Source organism: Cololabis saira, chromosome 20, assembly GCF_033807715.1.
Source record: "Cololabis saira isolate AMF1-May2022 chromosome 20, fColSai1.1, whole genome shotgun sequence".
NCBI lineage: Eukaryota > Metazoa > Chordata > Actinopteri > Beloniformes > Belonidae > Cololabis > Cololabis saira.
The window spans coordinates 30,588,537-30,602,266 of record NC_084606.1 but is presented as its reverse complement, the minus strand read 5'-3'; the positions used below and the strand labels follow the sequence as shown (position 1 = coordinate 30,602,266).

Below are 13,730 nucleotides of genomic sequence, written 5' to 3'. Positions count from 1 at the left end.
GTGGGAGCCTAAGAGATTAACTATGAGAGAGATTGATAACACTTTACACATAGTTCCTGAAAATGTGCCACTGAATCTTGGTGTATATTTAATATTTCTACATATTGTTTCTGAATTTTTTGTATAACCTGTTAGATAAATAATTTAACAGTGTGAAATGTTCTTTATTGTAGTCCGTCTAATGTTTCTGTCGCCCAATTTTAGAACCTGCCAGGGCCACACAATTATTTTTATAGAGAAGAATCTGCCCCTACTTTGGATCACAACAGCAAATTTTTGTTATCGTAGAATTTTTTGATCCAAAACGCATGCACTAAATATTAAGATATTGAAGATTTAGAGCACAAAAAAAGCCAATTTCATACATATTAATTTTATGATACAACAAAGTTTGCAAAAACGCAGGGAACACTTTATGCTAACAGAAATAGTTGGAAATATTACAGGAATATTTTGCTGAAATGAAGTGACGTCAGGACTGGATCTGGAGTAAATGAGTTTAATTAAATTCTGATAGAGGCAGCCGAGATACCAGAGCCGCTAAGTAGCTTAACAGCTTGGTTTTGGTACCATGCTAATTCCAATTCAGAAGGGCGCCAACGACAACCGTTTCCTCGTGAAGGAGTCTCTTGCTCGACATCACAGCACGCTCTCCTGGAAAAGGAGCCGTCAATACTGTTAGCCAGCTACCTTTTGATCATGAAAACAACACTGATCTCAGCATTTGCCAGCTCAGTCCTTTCATTGTCTGCTGGCAGAAAGCACTACGTTTAGCTACGCCCCCCCCTCCGAAACATATTTTTAATTTGCTTATCTCTCTTCAGTTTGTATCAAAATGATTAAAAGTGAGAGGTAAACATCAGCACCTGCCAGAACAGAAAATAATTTAGTCTTGTTCTCCCTTGAGGAGAGCTCTTGTTCGAGATGGGAACCCCCTTTTTTTTTCTTTTTATAAATAAATGTATCATATTAGAAAAATGGACTGGGTAGTTGTAGACAGAATTTATAACCGAATCGCCTCTGACCTCTTTAATAAAAGATCCTAGCTGTAAAAGCTTCCTTTTTTTTTTCCTTTTCTAACTTTGCTCAAAACGGCTTCATTTTTATGCCACTTCTTCCATTTTATAAGAGAAACCAAAGACTAGAAGAGTAATCTCCACCAGCGGTGTTGAGTGTTGTGTTTTATGAGAAACAATTTTTTTTTCTAACTTTTTTTTCTTCTTTTTTTAAGAGGTATTATAAAGTTAAGTTGCTCCTCGATGTGAATTTACTCATCAAGCTCCCTTCTGAGACAGTTTGGGCATCTTTACAGCCTTCCCTCTCCATTGGAGAAAAGTGGCACTAAAATCTCAATGGGGACATCTGTGTCTGTTGAGGCAATGAAATAAAAACAGTCCCCTCAACAACCCCTCCCTCACAAAAAAAAGGAGCTATCTCAGAACAGGTGTTGATGTTCGTCTACAAGTGAAGCCGCTCGAGCAAATTAACGACTGACATTTTGAGTTTCACTGATATTTGCTTTTCTGTTGGCAGCTCGGCAGACGGAAAGTATTATTTCAGCCCGCTTTACCTGAGTGGCCCTCTCGGTGCTCGGCTGTGAGTTGGGGAATAGAGGCATTAACTTCAAATTCAGCAAATATGGAAAAAGTCTGCACTTTCATTGTTTAGATCTATCTCATTGTAATTGCACTCGGTCCCGGTAGGAAAAAAAAAAAAAAGAAAAGAAGAGAAATCGAGCGGTGTGAGTGCAGTGCTTTTCTACAAGCGTGACATATGGATAACGTCTTTTAAATTACACCAGCACCGACTGAACTAAAGTGTGTGATATTTAGAACCGGAGAAGCACTCAGCAGATCCACTCAAACTGAAGGCCTGCTTTCTTTTTCTTGCACACCTTACAAGACCCGTTATAAACAGAAGCGCTGCTAATTGTTGCATTTTCACTCTACTTAATTAAAGATGTTGATCCAAGCAGTGTTAAAAAGCAGGAGCATAGGTCAATGTTCTCATGGGTCTCGTTTTTTTCCAGAAGTAGATTCATTTATATGAAACCGGCTCTTTGGTTACCTTATTGAGGCTCCGCGCTGCACTGTCTTTGCCGCCCGGCGTGAGGTTCCTGAGCTGCACGTCCAGCAGGTCCACCAGCTGAATCATGGCCTTCACCGTGTAGGTGATGTCACCCGCCTGGAGATTCATCTTGGTTTGCTCCGACAGCTCTCGGGCAATGACTGCTGCAGTCTCTCCAGCTTTTATCTGAAGAAATCGGCAAAGACAACCCGCGTTAGATCAAGCAACTGACTGGGGTACTTTCCTGAATGACTAAACAGAGATTCCAGGCATTTGCTCCTATTATCCCCCAAGGGGAATAGATGACAAATTGAAACGTACAAACATATACCCGCTAAAATAAATGCTGCTTGACCTATAGTTTCTCCCCAGATCCTGCAGCATTGCGCACCATTAACGTGATTACAAGCAGCTGCATACTGTATCACACAGCCGAGGGTACACTTGGGCAGAAATATTGTATCCGCACATAATTATAAAACTATTCAGGGAAATCCCTAGATATCTTTACGACTTTATAAAACAGATGCAGAAGATGGAGCTTGTAGAAAACAGACACAGTGTAGTACCGCCACGCAAGCCAGGCACCGTCTGAAGGGTACGTCTCTGATGATGCTGGTGCAGAGGAAAGATTTTATTACAGGCAATGATTCTGACGTTTCTTCCTGATTGGTTAAAGAACCTCATTGTTGCCATTTATGTCCCGTCTCTCCTAATAAAGCAAATTAAACCCAATCTCTGACTACCGTCCAAAAGTCAGCACCTACTCTATTGATTCTATCTTTTTGTTTAAATACACAATAGAAATCTTCTGATTACAGAAGTCCAGAGTGGGTGTACATTTATATTATGGAAGTACAATAAAAAAGAAGAAAGAAAAACTAAACCCCAATGGGAGAGGAAAAAAACAAAAAAAAACAAGTAGTGTGGGTAATAACAAGTACCTGCATGATTCAGTAGCTTGCATATCCACTTTTATCAGCAATATCATGCTAAAGTAATTGCTTCCTGTATGATGTTATCAGTCCCTCATGTTATCGTGGAGGAACTCTGGCCTGTTCTTATTTACGACATTACTACAGTTCATTGAGGTCTTTTGGCCATTAACATATGCAGATGACTCGTCCCGCCAGACCATTTCACTTGCGTCTAAATTTTGACCGGGCCATTTCAAAACCTTTCCAGGCATTCCGTTGTAGATCCGTTGGTGTACTTCAGATCATTATCCTGCGTGACCCAGTTTCAACCGAACTTTAGCTGTCACACAGATGGCCTCACATTTGCCTCTGAACTGCTTTGATATGCGGAGAAGTTCTTGGTAATCTGCGAGGTGCCCAGGTCCGGTGGCTGCAAAACCACCCGAAATCATCACCACTCTGTTGCTGTGCTTGACCGCAGGTACGGGGTGTTTCTGTTGAAACTGGGCATTAAGATCTAACAACTGTGCATCGAGATCATTTATCCATAGCACATTTTTTTAGAAATAGTGTCTTAGCATAAAATTTTGCTTCTCTTAAACTATTGCTTACATCTTGTCCTCTTAGCATTGTGTTGACACATAGCTGAATGTTTATAGACCAGCAAATCAAAATGCAGTCATTCTTTTTTTCTGGCTTTTTTCTGCTGATGATCAATTCAGCAAATGATAATTAGCAGCATCTTCTTAAATTTTAATAGGGGGGATACTTAATTATGCCCACAAAATCTTGTATTTTTTTAAATAAATAATGGCACAGTGAAAAAAATCTGGATGTTGTTGTTCATCTAAGGTTGTATTGCCTCATTCTAAGACCCGTTACGTATGATGACAATTGTTTTTTCTTTTAATTACATTTATACACACATGCAAATGAACGGATCAGCTCTCCATGACGGTCTGCACAAGTCTGTTAATGAGCAGGCAAACATCACAGAAATGCGAGGCAATGGATCCCTGGGAAGAGGACCGGGAAACACTGGCACACTCAAATAACTTTAATAGATTCAGCGAGGCACCGTATGTGCTTGTGAGGACAGGGTGACTTTGATAAATAATGCATTTCAATCAGACTAGTAAGATTGTGCCGCTTTTTTGTCTCATTGCATCTTACTTATGTGCCTACATAGATAAATATATTTTCTATACATCAGTCCTGTCTCCAAATCATCGTACAGCTGACTTGAGAGGATCCTTTTGATCTAAATGATCTTCAGGAATTAAACTAATAAACTCTGTGCAGTACAAGAGCCTAAAACAGCATGACGTCAGCTAGCACATGATCACCCTGATTTACTCTGGCATCACCTGCTATCATTGCCTGTGAGTTTATTAGTGAAGCTAATTAGGCTTCTTAAATTGGTCCTTGCAGAGGTGTATGCAGGGGAACGTGTCTTTGGAAGATGTTTTCCTCCACAGCCTCCCTGCGCTCATGTCTTAATGAGGGGAGCTGGGAATGCAAGGTAAATAACTCCACTTTCCTTTTTGTCTCTCTCCCTCCCTCCGTGTGCGTGTCTGCTGTCATTCCGTTCACCTTTTATCGTCTACATCTTCCTTTTTCGTTTTGTCTACCAAACCATCTGGCAATGAGCAGTGCCACACACAGGACAATGGCTCTAGATATAAAATAACAAAGTGCCAGATGGGCACCGCGAATCGCTGACAGGTTGGTCTTCATTATAGCTTTGCTGTCTCCACAGCGACAGCAGCACTGTTCGAGTGTGATTTCCTTTGCTGTGACTTTCTGTAGATGCGAAACAGACACGATTCTGCATTGAAGCTACAAACGTGCATCTGGATCTTTACCACATGAGAAAAGCAAACCTAGAATAACTCTGCTTTACCTTATTTCTCTCAATAGCAGATTGTTTACTGCACTGCTCCATGTACTGATCATTTCTTCCCCCATGTTTTGCTTCACAACAGCCACATTCAATCCATATCTGAAAAACGTATGTTGGTTTAATGCTGTTGAGTAGAACATAAGTGTTATAACCTGCACGCCTCAGGGTCCGGTATTTCAGGGAGAACATTTTCTATCAGCCTCCAATTCATAACCTTGAACCCTTGCAATAACCTTCTTTTTTTCCTTTGATTTTGTTACAGATATAAATATAGGAAGCTTTATATGGGGCTTTGCATAATGACTTGCCTGCAGAGCGGGAGATACAAGCCATTTGTACTTGAGGAGTACGGGAACCAAAATACCCACGGCATCTTGTTGTAGAGCAGAAAGCAGCTTGGATAAGTCCTTACCCACACCGGTCTGTAACGCTATGCTCTTCGCTGGTGTCGGGTTCCTCTCCGCCCCAAACACATTTGCACACCAATGCATAACCTTTCCATTAAGGAAAACCTCTGCTTAATCAATAATATTAAATTACCAATTATGAGCAAACAAAATACAAAAGAAAAGACCCACGAAAAAACCCACAGAGTCCTCTGACTGCAAGTGATTTATGATTTATGGTTCTGTGTTAAATCCACGCACAACGTACGTGAAGGAAGGAAGGAAGGAAGGAAGGAAGGAAGGAAGGAAGGAAGGAAGGAAGGAAGGAAGGAAGGAAGGAAGGAAGGAAGGAAGGAAGGAGGAAATAAGCCAGAAAGAAAGAAAGAAAGATATGAGCCTGAAAGAAAGAAAGAAAGAAAGAAAAAGAAAGATATGAGCCTGAAAGAAAGAAAGAAAGAAAGAAAGAAATGAGCCAGAAAGAAAGAAAGTAAGAAAGAAAGATGAAAGAAAGAAAGAAATGAGCCAGAAAGAAAGAAAGAAAGAAAGATGAAAGAAAGAAAGGAGCCAGAAAGAAAGAAAGAAAGAAAGAAAGAAATGAGCCAGAAAGAAAGAAAGAAAGAAAGAAAGAAAGATGAAAGAAAGAAAGAAATGAGCCAGAAAGAAAGAAAGAAAGAAAGAAAGAAAGAAAGAAAGAAAGAAAGAAAGAAAGAAAGAAAGAAAGAAAGAAAGAAAGAAAGAAAGAAAGAAAGAAAGATAAATTCCCATTGATGACAAACATGGCGGATCTGAGAGCGAGATAGATTTAGTTAAAAAGGTGGTGTTGAATTGGTATTTTCTTTATCATCATTTTTAACGTTATCGGGATAAATGCCAGAAATGATCGTGATACATTTTTTTGTCCATACCGCCCATCTCTAGCATCTACTATTATTTTTACCTTCTGGTTGATGGTGTTAACCCAAGGGGAGGAACAGTTGCTGAAGTCGGGGCCCTGCGGGTCCCAGTATCCGTCCGGACCCATGCAGATATATGCGGCTACACCTGGAGAGAGAAGAAAGCCGGCACCCCGGTGAGAACCAAACCACCACTTCGGATGAGCACATTGAAAAGCATTCAAGTGGCACAGCTTTTGTGTGTGTTTGTGAGTCTGTCTGAACAGTCCCCGAGGAGACGCTCTATGTTTTTAATTTCTCCTACTCCACTTTATAGAGTGATTCACTTCATAATACAGTCAGGCTTATCAACGTCTCCCTCCAGTTCTCCCGTGTTGAGTCCTTTTTCTTACTTGCTCAAGAAGCAAAACTCTCAAGTCATTCTTTCTTTTTTTTTTTTTACTCTCAAGTTATTCAATTTATGGAAGAATGTGGTTGAATATGTTTTTTTTTTCTTAAATCTTAAATTGACTGAGATGTCGTTATTTACTTGTTGGACTTGCACAGACTGTGTCTGCTCGTATGTGGAATAGTGACAGGCTTGTAAAAGAGAGAAAATAAGAATTTTGACAGAAACACATTTTGTATTCCTGAGGATTGGTACGCTGAAAGGTTTTTCATTTCTCTGTTAAACATCTGGTCTTGTAAACAACCCCCCCCCAAAAAAATTATTCCAAATAGAAAAGAAAGGAAACAATTCACAATAAATATTTTGTTGTACAACTTCTGACTTTTAATATAGTTTTAAATGTTTTCAAGCATTAGATTCACTAATGAAGAATACATTTTTTTATTTCTTGTATAGCAGATCAGCTTTGCAGAATGTTAAGCAATACTTCTTTTCTTATATATTTCAACTGGGTTGAGTCAGTTGGATTCAGTTAGTTAGAAATTAGATTCACTGATACTTCATTATTTCCCTAGGGAAAATGACATAACTACATTACTTTCCAGTCTTTGCATCCTGATTACTTTCGACTGAATGAATGTGCGAATCTTGTCAGAAAATGCACAAGATAAAATCATCTTGTTTTCCAGGAAGTTGCATTACTTGTGACATTTTTGTTTATTGTTGTAACAGAATTGAAAACTGCCTGGAGGTATGATGGGTGCAACGATAATATGGAATAACTCCAGTTTAGACAAAAATGGCTGGAAATGGGCGCGAGATGTTGGCTTAAATTTTTGGGGTATATTTTACAGAGCCAACTTTTGTTCTGCATCCTATCAGTAATTAGTTTTTTTTCCAACAAAATAAAACAGCTTTATAAAAATCCTGCAAGAACGATGCTTGTATATTTATTTTCAAAGTAAGTGCCAATTAACTCTGCCTAATCAGAGTTAATCATCAATTCTATTTCTTGGCTCGCTCAAGGTTTCTTTGGATGGTTGAAGAAACCGATCAATAAGAAATGAGAAATAAGAAAGATTTGCTCTATTCGACCTTCACCTTCCATCAGTTATAACTGTGATTTTTAACTAGCTGCAAATAAATGTATTGATGCAATATAGGAAATTTAATTAATTATGTTAATTTTGCAATGAATTCAACACATCTTGTGTTTGAGTTTTTAACCCATGTGCACTGAAGAGCTTTTGTCCATTCGCACAGCTGACATCAGCATGTCGACATGCTGACATTAAATCGCCCTTTCTTGTAAATAGGATGTGGGAGGGAGGGAGGGAGGGTTTGTTGTTGGAGGGTGACACGGTCTGCATTAACAGATATACATTTTGATTGACATATAATTTCCTTTCCCAGTCTGACTTGGACGGCCTTATGTTTGATGGGTTTATAAGATAAGTGACTCTACATATCTTCCTATATTGAGAGACAGGAGGAAGGATCATGAAAGAGAGAGAGGGGGGAGAGGGAGGGGAGTCGGGGGAGGTTAAGAAGGGAGACAGAATGACAGCAAGCAAAGAGAGGTAGATGGAAGGGGAGCTCGAGGAACTTTTAAAGAGTGGCGGAGGAAGCTCACACAGTCGTGTTCCGCTTGACAGTGTTGTCTGAAGTGCGATGGCTTTGAAGAGTGTGCTGAGAGGAGGTGGGGTACGTGCTGCTCTTATCTTGCCATGTGATGGCTGTTAGTGAGGTCTTGACAGATATTGGCATTGCCCATTAATGAGGACTGCATGTATGTGCATGCTTCTCAGTCTGTGTGCTGATTGATGAAAATGATATGTTTTTCAGACTTAAAGCTTGATGGTGGTGGAGTTGCACCTGTTTGGTGTTCCCAGGTTGAATGTCATAGAAACTTCACGTGGAAACGTAAATTTACCTTATCTCACTATCATATCTTATATGCATGCCACCTCTGAAAGCACAGCACAAACGGAGCCAAAACTTCTTTAAAAGAAGAAAAGAAAAAATCTGAAAACCTAAATAAAAAACCGAATGTTCCTCTGTTGAAAAATTATCCCAATATTCAAGTATTTGGGTCCAGCCGAAAAGCACAAACAGAAATTCAGGCAAAAGGAGAAAAAAATCTGGAAACCTACATTGAAATCTGGATTTTCTTCTAATGAAAGATTATCTGAAGATCCGGATATCCGAGTGTTTGGGTCTAGCCGTCGTAAATATAGGGGAGATGTCTAAAAATGTCTTAATACTAGCATATTTTCAGTTAATACAAATTCAGTTTGAATTGATTTAAATATGCAGTTTATAATTATTCATTATCTCCATTTTAGCCTGGCAGGAACAGCAACTCACAAAGACTAAATGTTCCCCCTTCTGGAGATGTTTTGTGATGTTTATGCCTCATCTATTTTTTTTTTTTAAACGCCTTTTTATAAGCTTATTCCAATATGGGAACCTTTTCCTGAGATCAGCACTCAGATATTCTGTCTTTCGAAGGAGAGGTAAAGCTTTTATATCCAAAGTAGCCATTATTGATTTTATCTTAATGCACACTTGACTTCATTCTCTTAGTATTGATACAAAGACAGAGATGGAATATACAGAAACATGGGTTGGGTGCCTGATAAGTGAAACACAGCGGCCCTATCAAAGAGCCACTAATTAATTACATCTATTGTGTCCTGAGAGAAAGGACATAAATATGGGTATGTGGTGTACTATTAAGTAGCTTCCATACAAATGCGGTACTGTGCTATCAGTAGCCCCACATCAGTGAGTCAGGAATAATAAGAGAGCAGGAAAGACAGGAAGTGAGAGAATGACTGCTGGAGGGGGATTGTAAACATAAACAAAACACGCAGCAGCAACCAAGAATGGCTTTCCTAAGGAGAATATTGACATCCACACAGAGAGAGGAAATATGAGCAGTATTTTACAATCAGATATCTCCAGTTTCAGATATAGGGATATTTATAAGATTTTTTTTTTTTTTCCAAGAAATGTTTTAATTCTGAAACCAGCATATTTAAGTACATGATTGTGTGTGATTTATTTTCCAATCTTTACATATAACTCCCCCCTGCCTTGAGTCTTATTAAATTATTTACAGAAGTGCCAACAGGACATTTTACAGAGGAGAAGTCGCAAAAGTCCACAAGTCCTGTGCGTTGACGTAAACACAGATGCACAAGGACAATTATGGGATGGCCAAGGTTGAGGAAACGGAGATAATGCTTCATGACTGTAGCTGACTTCAGAGTCTCTAAAGATGATTTAACTTAGCTCTGTGAAGAAGTGCGGCATCCGTTTATCCATTTTTTTTATATTAAAAGGTTGAAATGATTTTGTAAGATCTAAATTAAGTATATGGGATTTCTTTTTGACAACATTGCAGCCTGTTTGAGGGGATGGAGTGAGACACTCAACTCCACTCAACAAAAAAAAATAAAAATATGAAAAATAAAGGTGGGGAAGATTGATAATTCTACAATGACATACATGACTCTACATAGAGACAGCATAGTGTTTTGTTAGAGTTTTTGAGTTGGTAGCTATTTCAGACATTTAAATAAGCAACCCTTTAGGACCAGAGCTGTGTTTCCACTAGTGGGGGTCTGGGGAAAAACCTAGCAGGCTGAAACTGTAACAAAGCTGACCTCCTCCTCGGTCCATACTGTTGTCCCCATCTACAACAGTGTTCCCCAACCCTGGTCCTCGAGTACCCTTGCCCTGCCTGATTTAGATGTTTCCCTGTTTCAACATACATTATTTTAATTAGTGTCCCTTATCAGGAAGTCTGTTAATGATACACCATGTCTGGCAAGGTTGTACTGAAGCAGGAAAACATCTAAAACATGCAAGATAGGGATACTTGAGGACCAGGGTTGGGGAACACCAATCTACAAGATAGCGCTGGTAGGATGTATTGACTTAGCAAACTACACTTAGCAAAGTAACACCTGGTGGCGGTTCTGCACCACTTTATATGTTTGCAAACCACCAGTAAATAAAGGAAGGAGATGGTAGCTGCACTTCTGTTTGCTGTTTCCATAAGTTGCATAGCTTGGTGACAACCCATAAGAGATGACTCACACTAACAGGGACACTATGACAGCTGAATAACTTCTCCTGCCCACACCATAACTAATGAACACCAAGTCAACACCAGCGCACTCCCATCTAACTCCATCAACTGTCTGTTCTCATTGAACCTTTTCTTACCTATGGTTCCAGGTGGACAGGGCATTTTGGCTACCGTGCCCTGTTTGGTCTTGGGCCAGGAGATGTCCATCATCACTAGGGGATTGCAGTATTCCACCCTGAAGTTGGGAAGCTTGGAAGACGGTGGTGCTCTGTCATTGTCTTGTGGCTCCAAAGCTTCCACGAGCGTCTGGACTGGGGCTGTTAAAGTCGTCTGTGGCCACTGAGCCATTGCGATTGTTGTCGGAGGTACGTCAGTAGTCGTGGTCCTGGCTGACGTGCTTCTCATGGTAACGCTGGAAGGTCGAGTAGTGGTACTTGTTGAAGTTGTTGTATCCATGTATATCATTACAGACGAGGAAGTTTCTAGGAAACAGAAAAGTGTTAGAAACAGAAAATTAGAGCAAAGTCATCTTTTTTTTTTAACAATTACTATATATTTAATGTGTGTTTAAGACATTGAGAACATGGGGGTTCCTTTCCTCCGTCTTTTCCATGTGTCAATTTAAGAGAAGAGAGTAGTGATGCACCGAAATGAAAATTTGTGGCCGAAACCGAAAATAATAATAAACACTTGGCCGAATACCGAACAATACCGAACATGGTTCTTCAGCAGTTTTTCATTTATTTTGCCAATTTTTTCACCATTGCATAAATCAAATACATTTGATTTAGGCATGCTTTCAAAGAAAAAAATCTTTTTCAAAATTACAAGGTAGAAAATATTTATTGAACATAAAAAAATGAACATTTTTTAATTTCCCAGCATTATGTTGTTTTGGTTCCACCTACTGGTGAATGTTAGGTAAAATTTTATGGGGTTAGTTTTTGGTTGGCCAACGATTTATGTAGTGTGCAACGTTACGGGACAGAGCGGCCAGTCTATTTCCTTATTTTACAACGCCGTTATTAATTGTTCGTTTTTTTCCCCACTTATTCCACCGAACACCAAAAGTGTTTTTTTGCCATTTTCGGCCGAACAATTTTGGTTACCGAACAATCGGTGCATCACTAGAAGAGAGTATGAAGAAATCAAAATGTATGTGCTGAGGAGGACATATCTTTATCGTTCAGTGGCTGAGTTTTGGAAGGACATGCCATTTCTGGATCAATGGGGCAAACCTTTTTCCTGAATGTGAGTCCTCCCTGTGGTTACAGTCTGAGAGCTGATAGTTAATGACACTGTTTAGCTGAACTCTCTGGTAAAAAGGGCTATTCCGGACACCAGCACTTGTGGACAATGAGAAGTGCTCTTAGGCCGGCTAGGTAACTGTTCCCTTTCCACTAAAATGGACACGCAGCTCAAGTCCCTGCCATCAGTCATGCCGTCTACACGCCTATTCATCCTTCATTGGTGCCTCACTGGAAAATAGGAAAGCCAACGGGAAGCTTTTTCTCAATACAGGTACTCTTGAGTCATAGACGACCAGCAAATGTACAAGAATGTCATACTTCATAATATATCCTTAAAATTGGAGGGGAAACAAGTGTAAGCTGTGTCAAGTTTTTTATTCAGCCATTGTATATTTGCATTATCTTTGGATAAAACTGCTTAAAAATGTTGTGATCTAACAATAGTTTGCAATTTTTAGAAAGGGAGAGCCTCCCTTAGCCCCTTAAACGAATGAAAGATCACTTTTGCAGACACAAACTAAATTTGAACCTTCACAAAAATGCAATTTGGGATAGCTGTTGTTTTCGCCTTGTGCTGAGATACAATCAAAATGACAGAAATGACAAATGATCCTAATCTTTTTATCAAAGCAGAGCAAAACAAAATTTAATGAAGGTCAATTTTCCTTGGCAGGTTTAATGGACGTCACCTATCCAGAAAGCTCTGATAAGTATCCAGTTCTCTAACATTCAATTTGCAATTGGGCAATATCTCTGTATCGCAAATTTGTAATAGGCAAAATAAGACAGCATGAATTAGCACCACAGTTTGGGACCCACAGGCCCCTACGGGCTGTAATGACATCCGACTATCAGCAGTCAATGTGTTCCAAGCTTAACAGCGTTCAACGACAGTCAAGGTTGATTAAATGGTGCCACCTCAGCAGGGGAGTTGGCTGATTGAGTATTTGTTTTCCCTTCATTGAAAAAGAGTTTGTTGTGTTTTTAAGATCTGCAGGTGTCGTAGATGCTCCTGTGGAGAAAGTCCATCAGGGAAGTGAAAGTCTAACAAAAACACCATTAAACTGCAATATGAGCTTATTCAATTCCCCGGGGGCTATTAAGTTACCATATATGATGGTAACATTGCACAACAAATAAATAGAAAAATCTTAAATATAACCAAACAAATTGGTGAAAAAAAACACACACAATGAATGGAAACACTAGAATAAGGTAGCACAAAAGTACACCAGTTACATGATCACACAGGGTAAGCCACGTATACCAAACCTTAGTATTATAGAATGACATTTTCAATTGTCAACTGTGCTTCAAATAGAAAATTACATCCACCCATCCATCCATCTTCTATACCCGCTTTATCCTTTGCAGGGTCACGGGGGTCTGCTGGAGCTTATCCCAGCTAATTACAGGTGAGAGGCAGGGGGACACCCTGGACAGGTCGCCAGTCCATCACAGGGCCAGAATTACATGTATACTCAAAGCCATTCAGTATTACTACAAGTGACCACAACAACACCATTAACATTCAATAACCATTATCAAACATCATCATCAACAAAGGCTTTCAGCAGGAGTGACCATGAAGCATGTAGGGTAAATATCTTCAAGTACACCAGTACTGTACTTGATTATTTATGAAAGCACTTATTTATGCACCTGCATTTGAGAAGAAATTATTATAATCCCAATATCAAACTGTGTAAAGGGAATGTGGCACCCATTTCAGTATACAGTACATGAAATGAGCCATTGATACTTCAACTGCATATAGTTGTAAGGACACCATTAAGGTGCTTGATGAAAATCTCATCATGGAAATTC

The 13,730-nt window shown here is 39.4% G+C and overlaps 1 protein-coding gene across 16 annotated transcripts in view; it reads right to left on the bottom strand.

Moving 5' to 3' along the window:
• The window catches only part of LOC133420771 (adhesion G protein-coupled receptor L3-like), a 303,952-nt gene that overhangs the window by 76,292 nt on the left and 213,930 nt on the right, over positions 1 to 13,730 (bottom strand). For all 16 annotated transcript variants that reach the window (XM_061710576.1, XM_061710579.1, XM_061710584.1 and 13 more), the window contains 3 exons: positions 10,791 to 11,135; positions 6,211 to 6,314; positions 2,068 to 2,253 (listed from right to left, as the gene is read on the bottom strand). In XM_061710576.1, coding sequence (XP_061566560.1) covers positions 2,068 to 2,253; positions 6,211 to 6,314; positions 10,791 to 11,135 — 635 coding nt within the window. The remainder of the gene's footprint in view (positions 1 to 2,067; positions 2,254 to 6,210; positions 6,315 to 10,790; positions 11,136 to 13,730) is intronic.